Raw genomic sequence first — 22801 nt, forward strand, 5'->3', positions numbered from 1 at the left:
CCTGTGCCTCAGCGCCCACCCCCATCGGTCTTTGAAACACAAACGTGGGGCTGGCAGACGGCCCAAGAGCTCAGACGTCACTCAGGACACCCACATCCCTGCTGCAGAGCCTGGGTTCAAGTCCCGGCTCTTCCACGTCCAATCCCGCTTCCTGCTGGGAGGGAGCAGGTAACGGCTTGAGTCTTTGGGTCCCTGCCACGGATGTGGGAGACCCGGGTGGAGCTCCAGACTTCAGCCCAACCCAGCCGTGGCTGTTGTAGGTGGGAGATGTGTGTCTCCCTCTGCCTTTTAACAAACAAACAAGACACCAACAAGGATGAGCTATCCAGAGAAGGCGAATCCAGAGCGAGCAGCACGTTAGCAGGGCCGGGCGAGGGAGGGAGGGGTGAGGTTTCTTCAGGGACAAGGAGACACACACTGGCTGGAAGAGCCAGTGTGGTGGTGGTAGCTGCAGGGAGCGGTTTCACCCGCAGCGGCGTCTGCATGTGGACTGCGTCTTGGTGGTGCTGTCTACACACACGCACATGCCACAGCACCTCCTTGGGAGCCACAGCCCTGCTTGGCCCGGCAGGAAAAGCAGCCCCAGTGCCGCCCTCAGGAGGAAAGAGCAGGGCTGCGGCGGGAGGAGCCAGGTGCAGCAGCGAGGGGCTCCTGGGAGCAACCACACCCGCTTCCCTGCCAGGCCTCCAAGGCGGGCAGAATTCCCAGCCCGGTGTCACACAGAGCCTTGACCTTGAGGCGCGAGTGTCCAGAAAGGGCTGACCCTGACCCCCATGAGAAGCAGTCTGGCACCAGGGGCCAATGCTGAGAAAGGACACGCCCTTAGGGACCCAGTGGGTCCCCTCCTCGGGACAAAGCCTCTCCATCAACGTCAAGGCAAAAGCAGACGCGGAGACGCTGATGTCCGTCCGCACACTTGGTGGCAGCAAAGGACTCCTCGCGACCTCAGTGTCCACCCACAGAGGAACGGTGACCTCGATTACAATTCAGACAACGAAACTCCGTCCGGCAGCTAAAAATAATCGGGCCGCTCTCTGCCCGCGCACGCGGAAAGACCTCCGGGACACAGGGAGTGGAAACAGCAGGGCACACGAGCGGCGAGGACAGGCAGGGAGTTGGGAAGAACCTGTCGTCCTGGAAGGGGACACAGAGGTGAAGGACGGAGGCCTCGAGAGGGGAGCCGGGACAGCACCAGGCACCCGCGCCCCGTGGCCACCGGGCCCGTGTGTTTGTCACAGGTGCACGCTTTTCAGAAGTGTCAAAACTGTCGCAAACGAAGCCAATTCCAATGACTTCCACAGCACCTCCGGTCAGGCTCCGCTCCCTGAAGTCAGATCAGGAGCTCCGGGGGCTCCCGGGGCCTCGGGTTCAGCAACCGAGTTTTGCAAACCAGAAACTGGAGTGCAAGATTGGCCTGGCGCATGCACGTGGTCAGGGTGGACGCCAGGCTGTGCAGCACGAGACGGTCCCAGGCGAGCAACAGTTCCCAACCCGCAGCCCAGACGGAGGGCGAGGCGCCTCTCCTCCCAGTGCCTGGCACGGCCCCTGTTCCGGGCACACCTGGACAGTGAAAAAGCGAACGCTCAAAGCGGGCGCTCCCACAGCTCTCAGGCACCCGGCCCTAGGCCAAGTGTTTCCCGTGGATCATCTCACCCAGCCCTCAGAGTTGGCCAGCAGACCCGGCCCGGAGAGAGGCACGGAGCACAGGACCAGATCCACACCCAGGCCCGCGTCCCCGCCTCCTACTCCTGCTGGGCCGGGCGGAGCCTCGGGCACTCACACACCTGTCAGGGTGCTTCCTCAGCTGACGCACCTGGCACTGACCGCACAGTGGCAGGCAGACAGGCGGGGCCCCTGCCCTCCTGGGGTTGGCGCCGGCAGCGGGGCACTCACAGACACGGGCAGGACCCACATCTACTGATCCAAACCTGGGACCCCAGCCACGTCCAGGCCACAGTGGCCATGCAGCCCCCAGCAGACTCGCCCGAGGTCCTGATCCGCAGCCCAGCACCTGCTCCCACCACCACCAGCCACACTGGGCCCCTCTTCAGCTCCAAACCCTCAGGAGCCTCATGGAGCTTAATTTAAAAAATTACTTGAAAGGCAGAAAAGGGGGGGGGATTTTCCATTTGATGGTTTACCCCCCACATGTCCATAACAACCAGGACTGATCCAGATCAAAGCCAAGAGTCTGAAACTCAATCTAGGGGCGGTGCTGTGGCACAGCGGGTAAAGCCGCTGCCTACGGTGCCGGCATCCCATCTGGGCACAGGTTCGAGTCCCGGTTGCCCTGTTTCCCATCCAGCTCTCTGCTATGGCCTGGGGAGTAGTAGAAGATAACCCAAGCGATTGGGCCCCTGCACCTGCGTGGGAGACTGGAAGAAGCTCCTGGCTCCTGGCTCTGGATTGGCCCAGTTCTGGCCATTGCAGCTACTTGGGGAGTGAACCAGTGGATGGAGGATCTGTCTCCCACCCACCCCCAACTCTGCCTTTCAAATACATATATCTTTTAAAAAAAAAGAATGGGCTGGCACTGTGGCTTAGCGGGTAAAGCCACCACCTGCAGTGCCAGCATCCCATATGGGCACCGGTTGGAGTCCTAGCTGTTCCTCTTCCGATCCAGCTCTCTGCTGTGGCCTGGGGAAGCAGTGGAAGATGGCCCAGGTGCTTGGGCCCCTGCACCTGCATGATGGGAGACCCAGAGGGAGCTTCTGGTTTCTAGCTCGGATAGCCAGCCCCAGCTCCAGCCATTGCAGCCTTTCAAATAAATAAATAAATAAATCTTGAAGAGGGAGGAGGAGGAGGAGGAGGAGGAGGAGGAGGAGGAGAAAGAAAGAAAGAAAGAAAGAAAGAAAGAAAGAGAGAGAGAGAGAGAGAGAGAGAGAGAGAGAGAGAGAGAGAGAGAGAAGAAAAGGAAGAAAAGAAAGGAAAGAAATAAAGAAACTCAACCCAGGTCTCCCATGCAGGTGGCAGGGACCCAGTTCCTTGAGCCGTCACCGCGGCCTCCCAGGGTGCACACTGGCAGGAAGCTGGAACAGGAAGCCACGCTGAGACTTGAAGGCAGGCGCTCTAACACGGGACAAGGGCGGCCCGTGCGGGGTCTGAGCTGCTGTGCCGATCCTCCACCCCAGGGAGCTTTCACGGCCCCACATCCTCTGGGCAACTTTCACTTTGCGCGGGAGGCGAGGCCCGTGAGTTGCTAAGTGCCTTGTTGAAATAATGTTTCCCTTTTATCTTTAAAAAAAAAAAAAAATTCCCAATGCCACCATTGCACCTACATCAATTAAACCCCGGGGTCCCTGGGTGGGGGCCAGGACGCAGGAAGAAGCCCAGGTGACGTCCGCCCTGCCCCCAGAGCTCTCTGCCTGGCCACACCCCGACCACCCACAGGATGGCTTCGATTTCATCTCCTGTGCACCGATGCATGAACACACACACGACTGGCACTCACAGAAGGCGGGGGGGCACACACACCAGCAGGTCCTCGTGTTTCCCACGCAGCCTGCACCTGTCCCGTGGGCCGCTCTCACGGTGGCCATCAGGGTCCCGCAGGTCAGAGGCACCAGCCTTGCTGATGGCTCCGGGTGCAGCTCCCAGCTGAGGCCGTCAGCCTGGCAACTTTGGCCCAAGCATCGGGCTGACCAAAGCCAGCACGGCCCAGGAGACAGTCATCAGAGCCCCAAGGGCCCTGGGCGCCCCCCTGGGCTGACAACTCACTTCCTTTGGATGAAGCCCGACCCTCTCCAAGCCGCTGCCTCGCTGGCTCCTCATGCCCCCGAAGGCTCTGGGTCAGGGGGCCAGGTCAGCTCCATCTGCGTCCACCCCCTCTGGCCTCCTGGATGTGGTCCAGCGCAGCAGCCAGGAGCCCGAGTCCGGCCCCTCCCTTCCCCTGCTCACAGCCAGCTCCGCCTCTCATGGCTTTGACCCATGACCCCGGAAGAGAACCTGGACTCCTCCTGGGGCCCTCCTGACCCCTTCCCTGACAGCTCCACCCCCTCGACCTGGCTAGTCCTCCTCCCTCCCTCCCCCGGTGTCTCCTGCACGGCCCGGTGCACCGTGGAGTTAGGGTCATCTCCCGGTACCAGGGTCTCAGGACCCCTAGCAGACACTGAGATCCTTGGATGCTCAGGACATGGGGCGTATTCGCGTGCACCCCAGTACAGCCCCCTGTCTGCTCCAAGTCTCCCCCAAGGGACTCGACACCCAGCGTAAGGCGAGTGCTATGCGAATCACTACCATGGCGCAGTTTAAAACTCTAGGATTTTTATTGTATTACAATTCACCTTTTTTTGTGTATTTTGTTCCAATAGTTTCAAGCTGTGGTCGGAGTCCTCGGACGTGGAACCCTCAGGCATGGAGAACCAACTCTGCCCTGCTGCCCAGCACAACCCTGGTCCTTGCAGCCGGGGACCCACCTGCCTCGCCGGCCCTCAGGCGCCCAGCACAGGACAGGGCAGCCCGAGAACTCGCGGAACCAGCGGATACGGACTCGCCCAGCGCCCCCACACATGCTGAGCCACCGCCCAAACCCGAATGCCCGCAGGGGCCCAGTGGTCCCGGGGTGGGGCACGTGCCAGCCTCTCCACGGTGGGGCCGGGTCGGACACCACAGGACAGTCCCGGCTCCCCCGGATGCTTCCTGAAACTCGAGACCATCCGTGGCTAAGCCACGTCTTCCTCTTTTTGTCCGGAGACATGGTCTGGAGAAACAATTTCCTTTCTTCTCATCCTGACCACAGAAAATCACAACTTTCAGCACAGGGTGAATGCTCACTGTTGCTGGCTTATGTGTGAGACAATAGGGAAGACTGGGGACTGTGGCAAACAGGGGCCACAGCCATGGAGTATGGACCTAGCATTACCAATTTTTTAAAAAAATATACAAGAGTCTCACATTTTCCCAAGAAAAATCTGTTTTCGAAACCCTGCCCATCAGACACGCTCTGGCCAGCATCTGCAGGCAGGAGCTGAGCGGGTGTGGCCGGGAGGCCGGAGCTGCCCCAGCTCTGCTCACTCAAGAGAAAGCACCCAGCCCCGGCCCCGCCCGCGGGCCACCCCTGTCCCAGGTTCCAGCTCAAGAACCGATCGATTGAACGGGATTCTGGAGGAGCCGGGTCAGGAACGCCCCATGGGTGGCCTCCCCGCCGAGCCACACAGGGGGCTTGAGCCCCAGGCCCTGTGAAGTCACAGGACAGCTCTGTCCCTGCCATCAGTCACAAAGCAGCTTCCGGGACGTCCCCTGAGACTGCCCCGGAAGAGGAACTGAGAGCGAGAGCGAGAGGGAAAATTGGTCAGACAGAAACAGAGGCACTGGAAATAGGAACCCACCTGCCAGCCAGCCCGCCCGGCGCACAGCCCTCCAGCAGGGCTGCGGCCCGGGGATGGCAGGCCCGAGCCCTGGCACGGCTTCCGGCCCCCCCACTGGTCACGTCCGCCGTGCTCCCCTTCTCCCAGCCAAGAGCTCTTCTCTCTACCCGCAAGGACACCCCAGGGCCTTTGCAAGGGCTTCTCCCCCCGCCTGGAATATCGTCTCCTCCGCAGGCCAACTCTTAGTCATGCTTCGGGGCTCCCCTGAAAATGACACTGCCTCAGGGAAGCCCTCCGTGCTCACACCTGGACAGGACCACTCAGCTCCAGGCACACACACTGGTGCCCCGTGCTGGGTGCTCCCTGGCACTACTGCAACCTAGAGGCTGCCTGTCGTCTGCCGGTGCCACGAGGGCAGGGGGCTGTGTCACTGCTTGCGGAGTCCCCAGCTGGGCCCTGCACACACAGGGGACTCAAGGAGTTGCATGCAGCAGGTGCCAGGACAGCCCGGAGCTGGGCTCGGCTGCCCCGCCGGAAGGCAAAGGGGGCCCGGGAGAAGGCCTGGGCTTCTCCTGCTCCTCTGCCCGCCCGGGACAGCTCGGGCTGGAGACTGCGAACGAGTCCCGCACTGAGTAGCGGCCACAGCTGAGCGCTCTGACACAGAGCATTTCTCCTGCTCACCAGCCTCCAGCAAGGGTGCGAGGGGTTTGCCGCACAGGGAGCTGCGCCCCGAGGAACCGACGTGAACGCACGCAGTCCCCAGCACGGAGGAAAGGCAGCCGGGGTGGAGCCGCGGGGCACAGCGACTTCTCTCAGCTGAGCTCCACGGCCAGGAGGAGAGACTCACTCGGGATGCTTCCATCAGCGGAAAAGCACACACGCCCCACCCCCCAGCCCGGGGACCCTCGGCACGCGTGGGGGTGCAGCGTCCCCCCGTGTGGGAAGGCGAGCGGCCCGAGCCCCTTGCGAATGGTCTGTGGGTCACAGTGCACCTGTGCGACCTCACACTGACCTGGGTGCCTCCCATCCTGCGCACGGCCACGGCACAGCGGCACAATCCGTGAACAGGACGGTGCGTGCCGGCACGGCGTGGGTGCAGGAAACAGGGCGACTGTGAGCTCCTCCTGGGCCCCCAGGAAGCCAAAGGATGGGCAATGAGGCTGTCCAGGACACACAGAGGCCAGCAGCCCCACGGGACTACGCAGCTCTGCGCGTGTGGCCGGGGCAGCTCAAGACCCAACGCCTGGCTTGGAAAACGGCACAGAGACAAGCGGCGGAAATGCACCTCACGTCCACGTCCGACCCACGCTGAACTGTCGTAGGTGCACTGTCACCTTGGATGCCCTGGCATCAGTTTCACCTGTCCCTTGTTCATAGGATTCCCAAACCACTTACAACTCCATAACTCAGGGGCCTCGTGTGGAGCCGCGGGTAGAGCCGCCGCCTGCAGTGCCGGCATCCCATATGGCCGCTGGTTCGAGTCCCGACTGCTCCACTTCCAATCCAGCTCCCTGCTAATGCGTCTGGGAAAGCAGTGGGTGAGGGCCCAAGTGCTTGGGCCCCTGCACCCGCGTGGGAGACCCAGAGGGAATTCCAGGCTCCTGGCTTTGGCCTGGCCCCGGCCCCAGCCCTTAGGGAGTGAACCAGCAGAGAGATCTGTCTGTTTCTCTTTCTCTTTCTCTCTCTCTCTCTCTCTGCCTTTCAAATCTGTTTAAAACATTAAGATGTAAGTCACATTTGTGGCTCACTTTCTGTTTCTGCAGGATGCTTCTTACAGATGGGCGCGGGCCCCTCCGGTCTCAATGAAGCTGTCACACACAGACCACAGGATCCACCCTCTTAAAGGGCACAGGCCACGGCTTCCCGCCTACTCACAAAGTTGCGCCAACACCGCCGCGTCTGATCCCAGAGCGTTTTCATCACCAGGAAAAGCGGCCCCGCGCTCCATCACGCCCACCCCCCGCAACCCCGGACAGCCTCGGGCGGGGGCTCCGGGCCGCAGAGTCAAGCGAGGGGCTCCGAGGGGCTCCGGAACCGGGCGCCGGCCGCAGGGTGCTCTCTCCTGACCTCCGGCCCTTCCCCACCGCTCTTGCGATTGCAAACGAAATTGTGTTGCTTAGAAAAAGCCGCGCGTGAACTTGGGGGAGGAACCCCCCGCCTCGCACCCTCCCCAGCCTGCTGGGAGGGAAGGGGCTGATGCCGCGGCGACTTTGTGTTGTGTGTTTTTAAAATAGAAAGCGCAGGCAGAAGCGAGCTGTCGTCTTCCTCCTAGCAACCGCAGCCGACGGCGACCTCGGGGCTCCCGGCACCACGCAGCCGGCGGCCGCTGCGACTCCGGGCCCCGCTCGGGGGACAGGGGCCGCGGCGCGCTCCCAGCCCAAGGCCCAGCCAGGCTGGCTCAGCGCGGCAGCTCGGAGCGCGCCGCGGCCCGGCGTCTCGGCGGATGCCGGGGGGCCCGGGTGAGGATGGCAGGGAGTCCGGGCCTCCGGTGGCCCGCGGAGGGGGCAGGGGACTCGCGGCGCATCTCTGGGTGGCGCCAGGCAGCCACCGCTCCCGAAAGGAGGGGATGCTGCCGGGGAGCCCAGGGTCGCCCAACTCGAGACCCCCGCCCCCACCTCCACGCCCGCGTCCCCTACCTCTGCCCCGGGCTCGGGGGTCAGGAAGAGCGCGAGCTCGCGCGCCCCGCTGCGCACGGGCTCCGGCGGCTCGGCGTCCAGGAGCAGCATCAGGAGGGCGGCGGGGTCTGGCCGGCGGGGGCTGTCCGGGAGCCCGTGCCCGCTCTCGGGCCGCAGAACCCCGCCCCCGGCCCGCTGCATGCCCCGCTGCCGGCCGGCGGAGGCGGGGCAGGTGCGCGCCCGGCCGCGGCCGCCGCGAGTCCGCGAGCGCCGGGCCGAGCGGGCAGCGCCACCCAGTGGCTCGCGGCTCGCACTGCGCCTGTCCCCGCACCACCTGGTCAACCTGAGGCTCGCGGGCCGGATTGCAGATTGCAGTCACCTGGGGCTCTTTCAAAAACTCTGCAAACCCGGGCCAGACCCTGTCTCTGGGGTTGAGATCCGAGGGTCGTGTGTCTAGGAAGCTCGCCAGGTGACCCCAACATACGGCTCGATTTGAGACCCTCGGTGTAGACCACCGCTTTCCAAAAAGATCGGATAGAAGGGTCTCCAGCCAGAGCTGCACATTAGAGCCCCAAGGAGCTTCTAAAAGCCCGGAAAGCGGGCCTCACGCCGGGCGCGTCACATCAGAATCCCTGCAGGTAGGGTTTGGGCACCTGCAGCTTTTAATCCCCAGGTGACTCCAACGGGCATGCAGGATAGAGACGCTGGCCGAGCTGCCCCGCCCTCACGCTCCGGACCGACCTCCTTCAGCCACTGGAGCCAGGTGGAAAGTCCTGGGGATTAGGGAAGCTGGCTGTGTCCATCCCCCCCCCCCCGCAACTTTTAAAATCACCCCCCACCAACAACAAGGAATTCTTAAGCGCACTGAAGTTGAACTCCCCATGCCCTAGGGGCGGTCTTAACCCACAGTCCCCCTCCCTGGCCCCCCAGCAACACTAACAAGGAAAACACCCAAATGCTAAATCGATACAGGAACGTCTAGGGGTTTGACTTTTTTCCTAAGATGACTTCTTTATAATGGTAGATTTGCTTTAAAAGCCAGCTAGTCTTAGGATCGCAAATTAATACATCGGATCTCCCCCTCCGCCCTTTAAATGTGAAATTATATCGCATCTGGCAAGCCCATCTGAATCCCCGCCTTCCTGGGGTACTCCCCCACCCCACCCCCGCACAAGTCCCACCTGCGAATCGACGCCTCGCTGCTTTCTCCACGGCCCCACACAAACATTCACAGCTCCAGGTTGGAACCATTTTCTGGAAAATTCTTGCCCATTTGCCAATTGGTCTCAGGGTTTTACAGGTGCGCACCGAGGCCACCCTTGGTTGGCCCTGCATCCTGGCCGTGACTTTCCAGGGCAGGAGCCGCCCGTGCGTCACGCACGCGCACGCGAGCCCCGCCCAGACCCTCACCCCTGCCTGCAGGCTGGGGGCCGCCTCCAGGAGGGCCTCAGGGGGGCCCAGTCTTCTGAACACTGCGGATTCCCGCGAAGAAGCCTCGGGGGCGCATGCGGAGGGGCAGGGCGCGCGGCCGTCCACGCAGCTCGCACGTCCACGCAGCGCACTGCGGGGTGAAAGAACACGGGCTCGCGGGGAGGCGCGCGCCCACTCGGGGTGGGCGAGAGGCGAGTGGGGAGGGCAACGGAGGGGTTCGGTTGGTGGTGGCTGTGGCATTCACGCAGTAGCCCTTTTGAATGCTCCGGGTGACTCCGGTAGCCCTGGTTACGGGGGCGGGCGCAGGGTCTGGGGAGGGGTCTCCTCCGTGGCCAGCGTGCCAGCGAGGGCTCGGGCCGAGCTGCAGGCCTGAGGCGCCAGCCCTGTTCTGTGTGCACGACTTAGAGTGCAGATGCCTGGGCCCTGCCGCCAACTCCCTGAACGGGGCCCGCAGGCTCACAAGCCCCGCGAGGCGGAGCAGAGCCCCGAGCCAGGGCTGCCCGGGCTGCGGGCCTCGCCGGCGATCCGGGGCAGGCGGACAAGCGGTTCTAAACAAAGGCTACCGGATCTGCAAGCCTTCCCCCCCAGGCTCTCGGGGGTGCTGGCTCCCGCCCCAGAGCCCTGCCCCCAGGAGGTTCCGGCGCTGGGTCCCGGCCCTGGGGGAGGCCCTGGGCCAGGCGGCCAGCCCGAGGCCTGGAATGCAGCCCTGCCAGGCCGCACCCTGCCCAAACCAGTTTGAACCAGCTGCGAGGATGGCGCCGTGGCGCGTCCCCGCGAGCTCCCTCTGGCGCCCAAGCACGGCTGCAGCGCCCGCCTCCGGCTCTGCGGGCCGCAGCTCGGTCCAGGCGAGGGGCCGGGGCTGGGGAAGCCGCGAGGGTAGCAGCGCCACGCCCCAGCAACCCCCACGCAGCCTGGTTTCGCCTCCAGCCACCCCAGGTTGCCTATCTGCGGCTTTTCAAAGCCAGCTCTGCCAAGCCCTCGAGACTCTAGGCCAGCCATGGCTCCCACACTTGGTTGCACGCTGGAAACTTCCAGAAGATACGCCCAGCCTCCACCCCAGTCACTGGCCTCACTGGTCAGGAGTGTGGCCTTGGCTCTGGGAGCTGTAAGACCCCCAGCCCAGCCCAGCCTTGCCCCAAGGCCTCTGCGGCCATGGCCGTGGCTGATGCACGATGCCCCCAGCCCTGTGCCAAGACCCTTCTGCGCTGTCCACTGCCTCCCCCAAAGCACATTCCAGCCGTCTCCCCTCCTCATTCTCCTGTGGCTCCCCAGTGCCCACTAAATGAGGTTCAGAAGCCACGCCCCGGACCCACCTTTCTGGCCCCACTGTCCAGCAGAAGCCACGCCCAGGGTGAGAACCCAGGGAGCGGGACGGGGGGGGGGGTGCAGCACTTGGGGCACACAGGTGGGGGCTCTGCCATCCTGGGGCAGCCTGTGCGCCTAGCAGGTGCTCAGTAAACCCACACCGGCCACGGGGCTTTCGTGCCTGCTCCTCACCAGGGAAACAATCCAGACGGAGCCCAGCTTCATCGCGTAGCGCAAGCCAGGTTTTTCAAAACCCTTTTCTGTGGCACAGTTTTCAAACCCAAGTGACAACAGGAAGCAGCCAGGACAATTCTCGATTCTCGCGGGAACTTGATGGGTTTCTCGCCACCCGCTCTGCTTTGCACAGTGAGGCCCCCGCAAGCCAGAACTCTGCAGGCAGGGGGCCGAGGGGCCGAGGGGCATCGGCTCCGCCGGGGTCAGCCTTGAGCTCCAGAGCTGCGGTCACCCGGCCCTGGAGGAGCGAGAGGGGAGCCCTGGGTGGGGGAGGCAGTGTCTCCTGCCCGCAACTGACATGTGTGTCTCTGCTTCTCTCCCCTGCTTCCCGCTGAACCTGGCCTCTCAGCACTACAGGCCCCTCCCCTTGCCAAACCCCCTGGGGCACCAGCCGTGTCCAAAATGGGAACCCTTGGGGGGTGGGGGCTGCTGGCACAACTTGGGACACAGCTCTGTGGCCCGCGGGGGCGGGGCAGCATCCTCTGGCCCCACCCCAGTTGCGCAGGGGAGCAGGTGAGAATGTACCTGTGTGAGTCAAGGCCCTGTACCCCCAGCCAGGTGAGCTCAGGAGGCTCGTGGTTCTAGGGGTGGCCGCGAAGGAGCTGTGGGCTGGTTTCCAGTTTTACCGCTGCACAGACAGCCCTGTGGCTGGCCCAGGCCCACAAACATACCTGTGAAGTGGAGATGTTGACCTTGAACCCAGAGGCCCCGTTCCATGGCACCGAGTGGGTCAGAACGTGTCAGAAAACAGTTCCACAGCCTAGGGGAGACCGCGTGCTGTAGACTGAGGCGCTGGACACCTGGTTGTCCCGGGGCGGGCCCTTGGGGGCCGGCGGCAGGGGGCCAGGGCCCTTCCTGGATGTAGGAAGTATAGCGCCACCCACTGGCGGGGTGTGGTCAGTGCGTGGTGAGGCGCCGCAGGCCGGGAGCAGCACTGTGAATGGTAGGTCTCACGTAGGCCACGCTGTCCTGTGTGAGCCCTGCAGCTCCAGCCCCAGCAAGCAGAAGGCTGGGAGGGGTCTCTGGGTGTAACCACGGCCAAAAGCAAATGCACTGGAATTTAGCAGGGCGATGACAACAAAAGTTCTTAATGCATTGTCTTCAAAATACATCTGTGTGAAAGGCAGAGAGAGGGAGAGAGAGAGCACCCATGCACTGGTTCACTCCCCAGATGGGTGCCATGGCCAGGGCCGAGCCAGGCCAAAGGCAGGATTCTGGAACTCCATCAGGTTCTCCATGGGGGTGGCAGGGGTCCAAGCACTGGGCCATCTTCCACTGCCTTCCCAGGCGCAGCAGCAGGGAGCTGGATCGGAAGCAGAGCAGCCGAGACTCAAACCGGCACTCACATGGGATGCCAGCATCACAGGGGACTTAACCCACTAGCCGGGACCCTGGCCCGAGTGCATTTTCCTTAATAAGGATATTGGGAGACCTTGCTTTCAACAGTTCACGCAAACAGGGGATTTTAATATTTACTTTATTATTATTGTTATTTGAAAGGGAGTGAGATTTTCCATCCATTGGGTCACCCCCCAAACGCCAGCAACAGCCAGTGCTGGGCCACAGCCAGGAGCTGGAGACTCCATCGAGGTCTCCTGTGTGGGTGGCAGGGACCCAAGCCCTTGAGCCCTCCGCTGTTGTCTCCCAGGGTGTGCATACCCAGGAAGCCGGCGTTGCACCCAGGCCCTCCAACACGGCGGGTCTCGGACAACGCCCGCTCCCACGCAGGCTCTTTAAAAATCGCCCTGGCGTGCAACTGAAGGTAATGAGATACACCTGCTGAGAAGCCGGAACTGCGCATTCACCTGTGGGCAGACACGTGTGACACACGTGTCCCCTGGCACGGGGTGGTCCCTTCTGGGCACGGAGGGTGGGAAGGGGGCTTTGGGAGTGGCTCCTGCACAGGGTCGGTCAGGCCCGGGCTCCACCTGCGAGCTGTGTGACCTGGGGGGAGTGACTTCACCTCCCTGTGCCTGGGGCGGATCGGAGCCTACAGGAGTCGCTCAGAGCAGGTGTGTGTGTGGCCGGCGGACAAGGCCCAGGGGCAGGCAGTGGCCAGCCGAGCAGGTGGGAAGCCCGGCCCTTGCCCCGCCCGCGCGTCCCGCGGCATTGGTGGAGACGAACGACAGCTCCGGCCGCGCCCCGCGACCCCGGCTTGAAGGGGCTGGAGCCGGTCTCCCCGGGAGAAAGCTCGGATTCTCCGAAGCCGGGTCCCGAGGACCGAGCGCAAGCGACCGCGGAAGACAAAGAGCCGCGAGCAGCCGGCGCACCCAGAGCGGCCCGGGCGGGGCCGTCCTCGCCGCGGCTGCTCCAGCGGCCTCGGGCTCGCCCCCTGCTGGACCCGTGCTGACCCGCACCCTCCCCGCGCCCGTGGGCTGACCCCTGCGGGTCTCCCGAGAGGAGGCGACTGATGATTTGAGCGCCGTCAGCAGTAGGAGAGCAGCCTGACCTATCAGAGGTCGGAGATGGAGCAAATGAGAAAAGCAAACAGCCACCGAGGGGCCGGCGCTGCGGCGCGGCGGGTTACGCCCCACTTGGGCCGCCGTCGGCCCACGAGGGCGCTAGTTCAAGCCCCGCTCTTGCGCTTCCAATCCAACTCTCTGCTAATCCACCTGCCTGGGGAGGCACAGAGGACGGCCCGAGGCCTTAGACCCCTGCACCGACGTGGGCGGGCCGGAAGGAAGGGACTCCAAGGGCACAGTACAGCGGCAGTGAGTCCTCCCCGCAGGAAGTCGTCAGGCAGCGACGGCAGATGAAGCCACCGCCTGCAGCGCCGGCATCCCATATGGACGCCGGTTCTAGTCCCGGCTGCTCCACTTCCGAACCAGCTCTCTGCTGTGGCCCGGGAAGGCAGTGGAGGATGGCCCACGTCCTTGGGTCCCTGCACCCGCGTGGGAGACCAGGAGAAGCACCTCGGAAAGTGACTTCACCTGGAAAGGAGAAAACAGTTTCTAGAGGGTTGGCCTGGGGGCCTCAGGGACCTGGGGCCGCGGGGGCCGGCTTCCTGCCTTGGATAAAAGGCTGCACTCTGGAGCCACCCTTCACAAACTCAGTGGACCCTGCGAATGGCCACTCACGGAGGATTTTGTTGAAGGGGACCGTTCTCTGCGCACGGCGGGTCTTCGAGCAACGCGAGTAGGGACCAGCAGACTCCCTGATGGTGTCGGAGAGACTTCCTTCCGAGGATACAGAACAGCGCTCAGCTCGCGGCTCAGGTGCCCCGGAATCCTGGATCCGGGTTTGTCCTGTCTTGGTGCTGTGCCCCACCACCTGGTAGTGAACAGACAGCGGACGTGTGGTGAACGAGTGACGCTTGTGAATCACCTTTCATTTTTTAAAAACGTTTGCATTGTTTTATTTTTTTCTGCCAGTGCACGCCCCTGGGGAAGAAGCAGGGAGCTCAAACTCAATCCGGGTCTCCCAGTACTTGAACCACCACTGCTGAGCTGGCGGGAAGCTGGAATCAGGAGCCGAACAGGGACTTGAACGCAGGCATCTGATCTGGGATACGGATGCCTCGCCAGGGTCTGAGCCGCATGCCAAATGCCGGCCCGTGTGGATTGTCTAACAGCCTGACTGAGATATTACTCACAAATTACAGACTTCGTTGATTAAGCGTACAGCTGAATGGTATGTTCAGTGCACTGGGCAGCCATCAGCACAATTTTTTAAAGATTTATTTATTAGAAAGGCATAGTGACAGAGAGAGAGGAAGAGAGAGAAAAAAGAGAAAGAAAAGAGAGAGAGGGAGAGAGAGAGAGAGAGAGAGAGAGAAAGGTCTTCCACTCACTGGATCACTCCCCAAGTGGCCGCAACAGCCAGGGCAGGAGTAGGCCAGAGCCAGGAGCCAGGAATCCGCCTGGGCCTCCCTCGTGGGTGCGGGGGCCCAAGTCCTTACACCACCTCCCGCTGCTTTCCCAGGTGCACGAGCAGGGAGCTGGATCAGAAAAGCAGAGCAGCTGGACCGGAACCCGTCCCCAAGATGGCGTGCCAGCAGCGCAAGAGGCAGCTGCGCCCACTGCGCCACAACCCTGGGCCACGTGGCAATCACACCTCGGGCACGGAGCCCCAGTGCCCCACGCTCTCCACGCCGCGGCAACCACTAACCCGCCTCCGTCCGGTAGATTCGCCTGTCTGGGTGCTCCCACGGAAGTGAAGCCCTGTGCCACGCAGCCCTGGTGCCGGCTTCCCCACGCAGCGTCTCTCCAGGACCCATCCACGAGCAGAGGCACCAGTGCTTCAGCCGAGTGACACGCTGTGGCATGGAGTGTGGCTCACGTGGCTTCCCCGTCCCTCAGCTCCCGGCCACCCGGGTGCCGCAGGTTGCTTCCATCCCCACCATGAGGTCACCTGATCCGTCTCTACCTGCCACTCATCACAAATTCAACCAATCAAAAGGGCTTTGAAAAGCAGCCTCCCAAAAACCAGCTCAGGACAGCTTTAAAGGCAGTGCTGTGGTGTAGCCGGTAAAGCTGCCTCCTGCAGTGCCGGCATCCCATATGGGCACCAGTTCGAGTCCCGGCCGCTTCAGTTCCAATCCAGCTCTCTGCTACGGCCTGGGAAAGCAGTGGAGGATGGCCCAAGTCCTTGTGCCCCTGCGACCCTCATGGGAGACCAGGAAGAAGCTCCTGGCTTTGGCCTGGCACAGACCCAGCCATTGCAGCCATCTGGGGAATGAACCAGTGGATGGAAGACCCCTCTCTGTGTGTCTTTCTCCCTCTTGCTATAACTCTGCCTTTCAAATCAATCAATCAATCTTTACAAAAAGAAAGAAGGAGACTTATTAATTTATTTGAGAGAGAGAAAGTCCCCAAGTGCCCATGACAGCTGGTGCTGGACCTGGCCAGCCGGGCATGGGGAATTCAATCCAGGCTCTCTCCCGTGGCTGGCCAGGACCGGTCCCCTGAACCATCACTGCTGTCTCCCAGATTAGCAGGAAGCTGGAGCCGGGCGCTCCCATGCGGGACACAGGTGCTAAAACACCAGGCCGAACACCCCCCCTCTTGGCATTTTTTAATAAAAAGTCGGCGTCTTCGGGAACCACGTAGGAACAGTGAGGATGCTGTTTACGGGATGACCCTCGCGACAGCAGCTGGAGAGCGCAGTGGCACGAAACCTCCTTAATGTCAGCACATTCCCTTGACACAGACTCAACAGGAAACGCGTGGGGCCCGAGGAGGACACCGGACACGCCAAGGAACAGGCATGAAGGCAGCCAGCGGGGAGGTCGCTGACCAGGAGCCCCCACAGCCGGGGCTCCCGCTCTCCCCCATACAACCTGCCAGTCTTCCAGCGGCCCGCGCGAGATGGGCCCTGGCTCTTCCTTCTGAAACTCAGCCAGGAGGTCCCATAGTCGGTGTGCTGGGATAAGCGTGCAGCACGCGGGTGAGCCGGAGATCCCCCCCCCTCCACACACACACCTGAACACTTTCGAGGTCGGCTGCATCCTGTTCCTGCTGCACTGAGCTGTCAAGATAGCCAGCGCAGGGTCGCACAGCGGTGCCTGGGACACTGCTAGTCACCCTTCTCTTCCCCGGCAGATCGGACAGGCAGAAGTGAGATGCAGACAATCAGAACCCTAAAGACAGCCTGAGTTCCAAAGCCACCACACAGGTGACAGTCTGTCCTCGGGGCCAGCGGGACATCACGGACACGGACCCATGGCAGCGATGAGGACATGGCACAAAGGGAAAGCCGTACAGACGACAACCTCCCATCCCCAGGAGATGAAACTACTGTGTATTTTTGTTGTTGTTGTTGTTGTTTTTGAAAGGGAGGGAGAAGGGAGAGAGGGAGAGATCTTCCATCTACTGGTTCACTCTCCAAAATGCCCACAACAGCTGAGACTGGGCCAAGCCAAAGCCAGGAGCTGGAAACTCCAGCTGGGTCTTCCCGTGTCAGGGACAGGGACCCCAGCACTTGAGCCGTCATCGCTGCCTCCCAGGGCGTGCACTAGCGGGAAGCTGGAATCGGAGGTGGAGCCAGGACCGCAGCCAGGGGCTCCCAGGATGCAGTGGGCCCCAGCAGCGCCTTCGTGACTGAGCCATACACCTGCCCTGGGAGATTCACAATGAGACTTTCTTCACCAGCTCCCGGGGCTCAGAGGAAGCGCAAGGCATGATGGGAGGATGTCTTCTAAAGGAGAATGATGGGAACACAGCGCATCTCATCCCCGGGTGAGCTCGGACGCCCTCCCACACCCTCCGTGAACAAGACCAAGAAGCAGGAAATGTCCAGGAATTCAAAAAGAACCCGTGACATAAATCAAGGGGAAATGGAGGGGGGGATTTTGAAGCATACAAATGGACAGCAGCAAGATAGAAAGTAGCCGGCGAGCAGAGCGACTGAATGAACCCAGAGGTGCCCCTTCAGCAAAGGAAGCCAACCCCGAGCAGGAAGGAGGCGTGGCCAGCACACCGCTGCGGGTGATGCGGGTGATGCGGGGGCACAGGCACCGGCAGGCACCAGGGGACTGTGCCACTTGCAGACCTGGCCACGGCGGACCACTTCCTGGGAAAACACATTGTGGAAAGAGACAGCAAATCCAAACAGATGATTCTCTGGGAAAACTAAGAAAGCTGCCCAAAGTGTGTGTTCCAAAAGCACCAGTAGAAATGGTTTCAGCGGGGAATGTGGTGAGGCCCTTAAAGAACAGATCGTTCGGTGGCGCCGCGGCTCAGTAGGCTAATCCTCCGCCTGCAGCACCGGCACACCAGGTTCTAGTCCCGGTCGGGGCGCCGGATTCTGTCCCGGTTGCCCCTCTTCCAGGCCAGCTCTCTGCTGTGGCCCGGGAGTGCAGTGGAGGATGGCCCAAGTGCTTGGGCCCTGCACCCCATGGGAGACCAGGAGAAGTACCTGGCTCCTGCCTTCGGATCAGCGCGATGCACCGGCTGCGGCGGCCATTGAAGGGTGAACCAACGGCAAAAAGGAAGACCTTTCTCTCTGTCTCTCTCTCTCACTGTCCACTCTGCCTGTCAAAAAAAAAAAAAAAATCACTCTACCACCACTTAAGCTGTGCCTGTAAAGACTTCCCAGTTAGCTTTAAAAGTCAGCATAACATCAATACCAACGCCAGACGTAAATGAGACAGGGGCAGGTGGCTGAGACCGGACCCCGGAGAGCCACATCCCAAACTGCAGCACCTGGCTCGAATCCTCGCCTTCTGCTCCAGACGCGGCTCCTGCACCCCGGGGGGCAGCAGGTGACGGCTCAAGTGCTCGGGTCGCTGTCACTCACCTGGGAGACACAGTTGGAGTTCCCGGCTCTTGGTTTCAGCCTGGCCCGAGCCGCAACTGTGGCAGGCGTTTGGAGAGTGAATCAGTGGATAGAAGATCTCTGTCAGTCTCTTTCTTGGCCTTTCAAATAAACTAATTAAAAATACATATTTTAAAAATTACAGATAACTGTTTTTGGCCCACTAATTCCTCTACTAGGAATTGATACATGTTTCCACCTGTGCAAACTGACTTATTGCTTGACACATGGCTACAACCAGAAAAGAACTGATATAAAAACTAAAGCTCCAACAATAGGGAACTGTTAAGTAAATTGGTTACACAGTATGGAGCTGTGAAAATGCATGTAGGGGAGGGGTAAGGAGGGCATTGTGGCCACGTGAGCTAAACCACTGCATTCCATGTTGGAACAGCAGCTGGAGTCCTGTCCCAGCAGCTCCACTTCCAATCCCGCTCCCTGCAAATGCACCTGGGCGGGCAGCAGAGGCTGGCCCAGTGCGTGGGCCCCTGCACTCATGTGGTGGACCTGGATGGAGCTGCTGGCTCCTGGTTTTGGAATTTAGGGAGTGAATCAGTGGGCAGAAGATCTCCGCCTCACCCATTCTCTCTGTCGCTCTGCCTTTCAAATAAGTAAATAAGCAAATAGATAAACAAATCAATCTTCAAAGGCATAAAATGAAAAGGAATGAGGACTCACTCCAGCGCGATGTCCTGCTTGCATCTTGGGGCCGAGAGGGGCGCCAGTGGGAAGCTGGTGAAATCCAAACACCATCTCAAGTTCAAGTAGTGGTGGCGCACTGTAAGGACTGAGTGTTTCCGTCCTTCCAAAATCCGGGTGTTGAAGCCCACAGCCCAGTGCGGCTGCAGGTGGAGATGGGGCCTTTGAGGACGCAAAGGTCGAAGGTCATGTCTGATCACACAGGGTTGGTACCTTTATAAGAAGGGAATCTAAAGCGTTCTCTCTCTCTCTCTCTCTCTCTCTCTCTCTCTCTCTCTCTCTCTCTCTCCTGTGCCCCCCGCCAGCGCAGGCGCAGAGGAGAGGCCAGGTGAGCAGTGATGGCCCACAGTAGAGGAAGACCTGCCCCGAGACTCACCGTGTGGCCCCTTGACCTTGGACGTCCAGGCTTTGGAACTGTGAGAAGATGGACCTCTGTAGTTCACTCGGACGGATGTACGGTGGTTATGCAAGATGCCAAGGGGAGCAGAAGCTGGGCGGAGCTGTGTTCTCTGCACAATTTGCCTGTGCACCTGAACTAATCCCGTAAAATCCCATTTTAATCCCATTCAAAATAGGAATGGGAAGCAATGAATTGGGAAGGGCTTTATATTCTGACATGGAAAGATTACCAAGACAGATTAAGTGAGGAAAGCGACAAGTAGAATAGCGCTATTCTGATATAGTAAGGGGGGGGGGGGTGGCACTGTGGCACAGCAGGTTAAAACCCCAGCCTGTGGCACCGGCATCTCATATGGGCGCTGGTTTGGTTCCCGGCTGTTCCACTTCTGATCCAGCTCTCTGCAATGGCCTGGGAAAGCAGTAGAAGATGACCCAAGTCTTTAGGCCCCTGTGCCCAGTTGGGAGACCCGGAAGAGGCTCCTGGCTTCAGATCAGCTCAGCTCTGGCCGTTATGGTCATTTGGGGAGTGAACCAGCGGAATGGAAGACCTCTCTCTCTCTCTCTGGCTCTACTTCTCTGTGTAACTCTGTCTTTCAAATAAATAAAATAAATCTTTAAAAAAAAGGGGGGGGAACACTACGTTCATATTCTCGTATTGGCACTACAAAAATCCATGACAAGACAAGCAACATGGCCACTGTTACCTGCTAGAAGTGAGTGACAGCTGGCTGAACTGGGGACAAAGCAGGAGGAAGCATTTTCAACATATACTTTTGTCTTTTTAAGATTTATTTATTTATTTGAAAATCAGAGTTACACAGAGAGAGGAGAGGCAGAGAGAGAGAGAGAGAGAGAGAGAGAGAGGTCTTCCATTCGCTGGTTCACTCCCCAAATGGCCCCAACGGCCGGAGCTAGGAGCCAGGAGCTTCTTCCGGGTCTCCCACATGGGTGCAGGGGCCAAGGACCCGGGCCACCTTCCACTGCTTTCCCAGGCCATAGCAGAGAGCTGGATCAGAAGTGGAGAAGCTGGGACTCGAACCAGTGCCCATATGGGATGCTGGCACTGCAGGTGGTGGCCTTACCCACTAGACCACAGCACCAGCCCCTCAACATATACTTTTTAGGAACCATTCTGCTGTGTGACCCATGTGAATTTATGAACCATCTGAATAGCTAATTTTATTTAAAAATTGAAGGGCCATTGTGGGAGGAACTTGGGCTGGAGCTACTAAAATGCAAAGCTCACAATGCAGACATTAGGGGATGGATCCCAAGTACATCAATGGATAAGGAGGATTTGGTCCAACAAACATGCATTTTTATTTACTTGAAAGGCAGAGTGACAGAGAAATAGAGAGAGAGCGCGCGCGCGCGCAAGAGAGAGAGAGAGAGAGAGGGAGAGAGAGATCCTTCTTCATCCATTGGCTCATTCTCCAATGTCAGCAATAGCCAAGGCTGGACCAGGCAGAAGCCAGGAGCCAGGAACTGCACCCGGGTCTCCTCCATGATGGCAGGGGCCAAGCATCCGAGCCATCGTCCACTGCTCTCCGGGGACATGCGTTCGCAGGGAGCTGGATCGGAGGCAGAGGAGCCGGAGGTCCAAACCCAGGCTCTCCAGTCTGGGATACAGGCAAACCCAACAGCGGCTTAACCTGGGGGCCACCATGCCTGCCCTGATAATTCTATAACATTGAGGGGAGAAACGTTTACGGAAAAGAATTTAAGGGCCCAGCCCTGTGGCACAGCAGGGTAAGCAGCTGCCTGCATCATGGATGCCGGTTCAAATCCCGGCAGCTCCACTTCCAATCCAGCGCTGGCCAATGCACCTGGGAAAGCAGCAGAGGATGGCCTAAGTGCTTGGGCCCCTGCACCCACGCAGGAGACCCAGAAGAAGCTCCTGGCTCCTGGCTTTGGCCTGGCCCAGTCCCAGCCTTTGTGGCCATTTGAAGAGTGAACCAGCAGATGGAAGACCTCCCTCCTTAACTGTATCTTTCAAATAAATAAAACAAATCTTTAAGAAAATACATTTTTGATGTGCATCTGTGCTGTCACCGATTGGTGGTTTTGTTACAGTAGTTTTTTCTCTGTTTTTTGTTTTGTTTTGTTTTGTTTTTTTGAGTTCCCTCCGGGAGCACGCAGGCTCCGTGGCGAGATTACTCTTTATAAGCACTTCGGGCGTCTGAATCCAGGCGGCGCCGCTGGACCGCAGCCCACGCAAACGACACCCAGGAATGAGATCAGCGAGGGGGGTGGGGGAGGAGCAACCAGCGGGAAAGTCGGTCTGCGGGGGCGCGAGCAGGGCTGGAGCGCGCACCCACACGCGAGCGAATTCCGGCTGCGGGCGTCACCGCACGGGTTTCACCGCAATCGGCGAGCGCAGGGGCACGGGAGGAAAGCAGCGCCCGCCTGCCACCCTCCCTGCGCCCCGGCGGGCAGGCACGGCCGCGGCGGAGGCCGGGGACGAGCGGCAGCAGCCGGAGTCCCGCGGCCAGGGCAGGGGCGCGTGGGGAGCCGGCAGCTGGGCAGGGGTCCTGGGAGGGCGAGCCCGGCCCGCCCGGGGGCCGCCGCCAGGTCGCCGGCGTTCCGCGTGGCTGTCCCCCGACCCACCTGGGGTTTAAAGTTCGGAGCGCAGGGCCGTGTTCAGGTGGCGCCCACAGGTGTTGGTTGCACGTGCAGGTGCGGCAGAAGCGCGCGTGCGTGCGTGGACCCGGGTGAAGACCCGCGGGCCAGCAGTGGGCGTTGTGTGTGCGGCCAGACGGTTGTAGCGGACGTCGCCCTCAGAGGGCGGACTTGAGCGCCTTTGTGGTTCCAGGAGGTGCTGGGCGCCCGGCTGTCCCCGCGCGCATTCCAAAGGCGCCCTGAGCCCTCTTCACTCGGCTCGCAGGTGTTTACCAAGTTAATGATTTAGAATCTGAATCACTGAGCATACATATTTTTGCCTGAGTGCATTCGGGTACATACCCGGGACAGCAGCTGACCGCCTCTGGGAACTCTGGAGAGCCCGAGACTGACAGCAGAGACCCGGGTGCGTGCCCTGAAGGCCCCGCGCAGAGGTCTGGGGGCCCAGCTGGTCTCCTGCAGGAGTCCTGCCTCTCAGCTGCGTGCAGCCTGCTCTAGGTCTTAGAAAGGACGACGGGAATGCTGTTTCCTCGTCTTTCAGGCATTGCTAGGAGACGGGCGGAGAGGAATGCTGCCCTGATACCATCTGTGGGCACCCTGGCAGCCGGAGTCTAGCCAGCCCCAAGTTCTCAGAGGTGCACCAGCGGTGACTGGTGTGGGCAGTTACTGGGACCCGACCCCACGCCTTCAGGAAGTGGCTTACACGGCGGGGGGGCTGCAGGGGAAGCCCACTCTTGCCGAGTGAATTAATACAAAAGCACACGCAGGAGGAGTTGGTGAAGGTGTTTCCTACATCTCCGGGAATCTGGAAAGTAATTCTAAGCCTGCCTTGTTAAAGAGTTTTGCTGGGGGTGGCTGGCGCTGTGGTGTAGCCGGTCAAGCCGCCGCATGCAGTGCCAGCATCCCATATGGGTGCTGGTTCAAGTCCCGGCTGCTCCA

At 60.7% G+C, this 22801-nt stretch overlaps 1 protein-coding gene and 1 long non-coding RNA gene across 20 annotated transcripts in view; both read right to left on the bottom strand.

The window, feature by feature from the left end:
* BCAS4 (breast carcinoma amplified sequence 4) overlaps nucleotides 1–9607 on the bottom strand; it is a 59142-nt gene extending 49535 nt beyond the window's left edge. For 4 of the 17 annotated variants that reach the window (XM_089307031.1, XM_089307028.1, XM_089307027.1 and 1 more), the window contains exon 1: nucleotides 9332–9607. In XM_089307031.1, the coding sequence (XP_089163157.1) occupies nucleotides 9332–9592 (261 nt within the window). In that variant the 5' untranslated portion in view covers nucleotides 9593–9607. The other 13 variants (XM_017338647.4, XM_070051690.2, XM_089307039.1 and 10 more) reach the window with 11 other exon arrangements.
* Nucleotides 9608–12356: 2749 nt separating this feature from the next.
* Nucleotides 12357–22247, bottom strand: LOC103345624 (uncharacterized). 3 transcript variants are annotated; one of them, XR_016215769.1, is made up of 5 exons: nucleotides 21851–22196; nucleotides 18824–19006; nucleotides 18128–18258; nucleotides 13969–14161; nucleotides 12357–13821 (listed from the first exon to the last, which is right to left on the bottom strand). It is a non-coding gene; the product is annotated as an uncharacterized LOC103345624 (long non-coding RNA). The 3 variants fall into 3 exon arrangements; XR_016215767.1 differs by lacking the exon at nucleotides 12357–13821 and having other exon boundaries at nucleotides 13838–14161; nucleotides 21851–22247; XR_016215768.1 differs by lacking the exons at nucleotides 12357–13821; nucleotides 21851–22196 and adding an exon at nucleotides 19221–19646 and having other exon boundaries at nucleotides 13838–14161.
* Between the last annotated feature and the right edge of the window lie 554 nt (nucleotides 22248–22801).

The sequence above is a fragment of the Oryctolagus cuniculus genome, chromosome 11 (assembly GCF_051225735.1).
Source record: "Oryctolagus cuniculus isolate XC-2025 breed Fujian yellow rabbit chromosome 11, ASM5122573v1, whole genome shotgun sequence".
NCBI lineage: Eukaryota > Metazoa > Chordata > Mammalia > Lagomorpha > Leporidae > Oryctolagus > Oryctolagus cuniculus.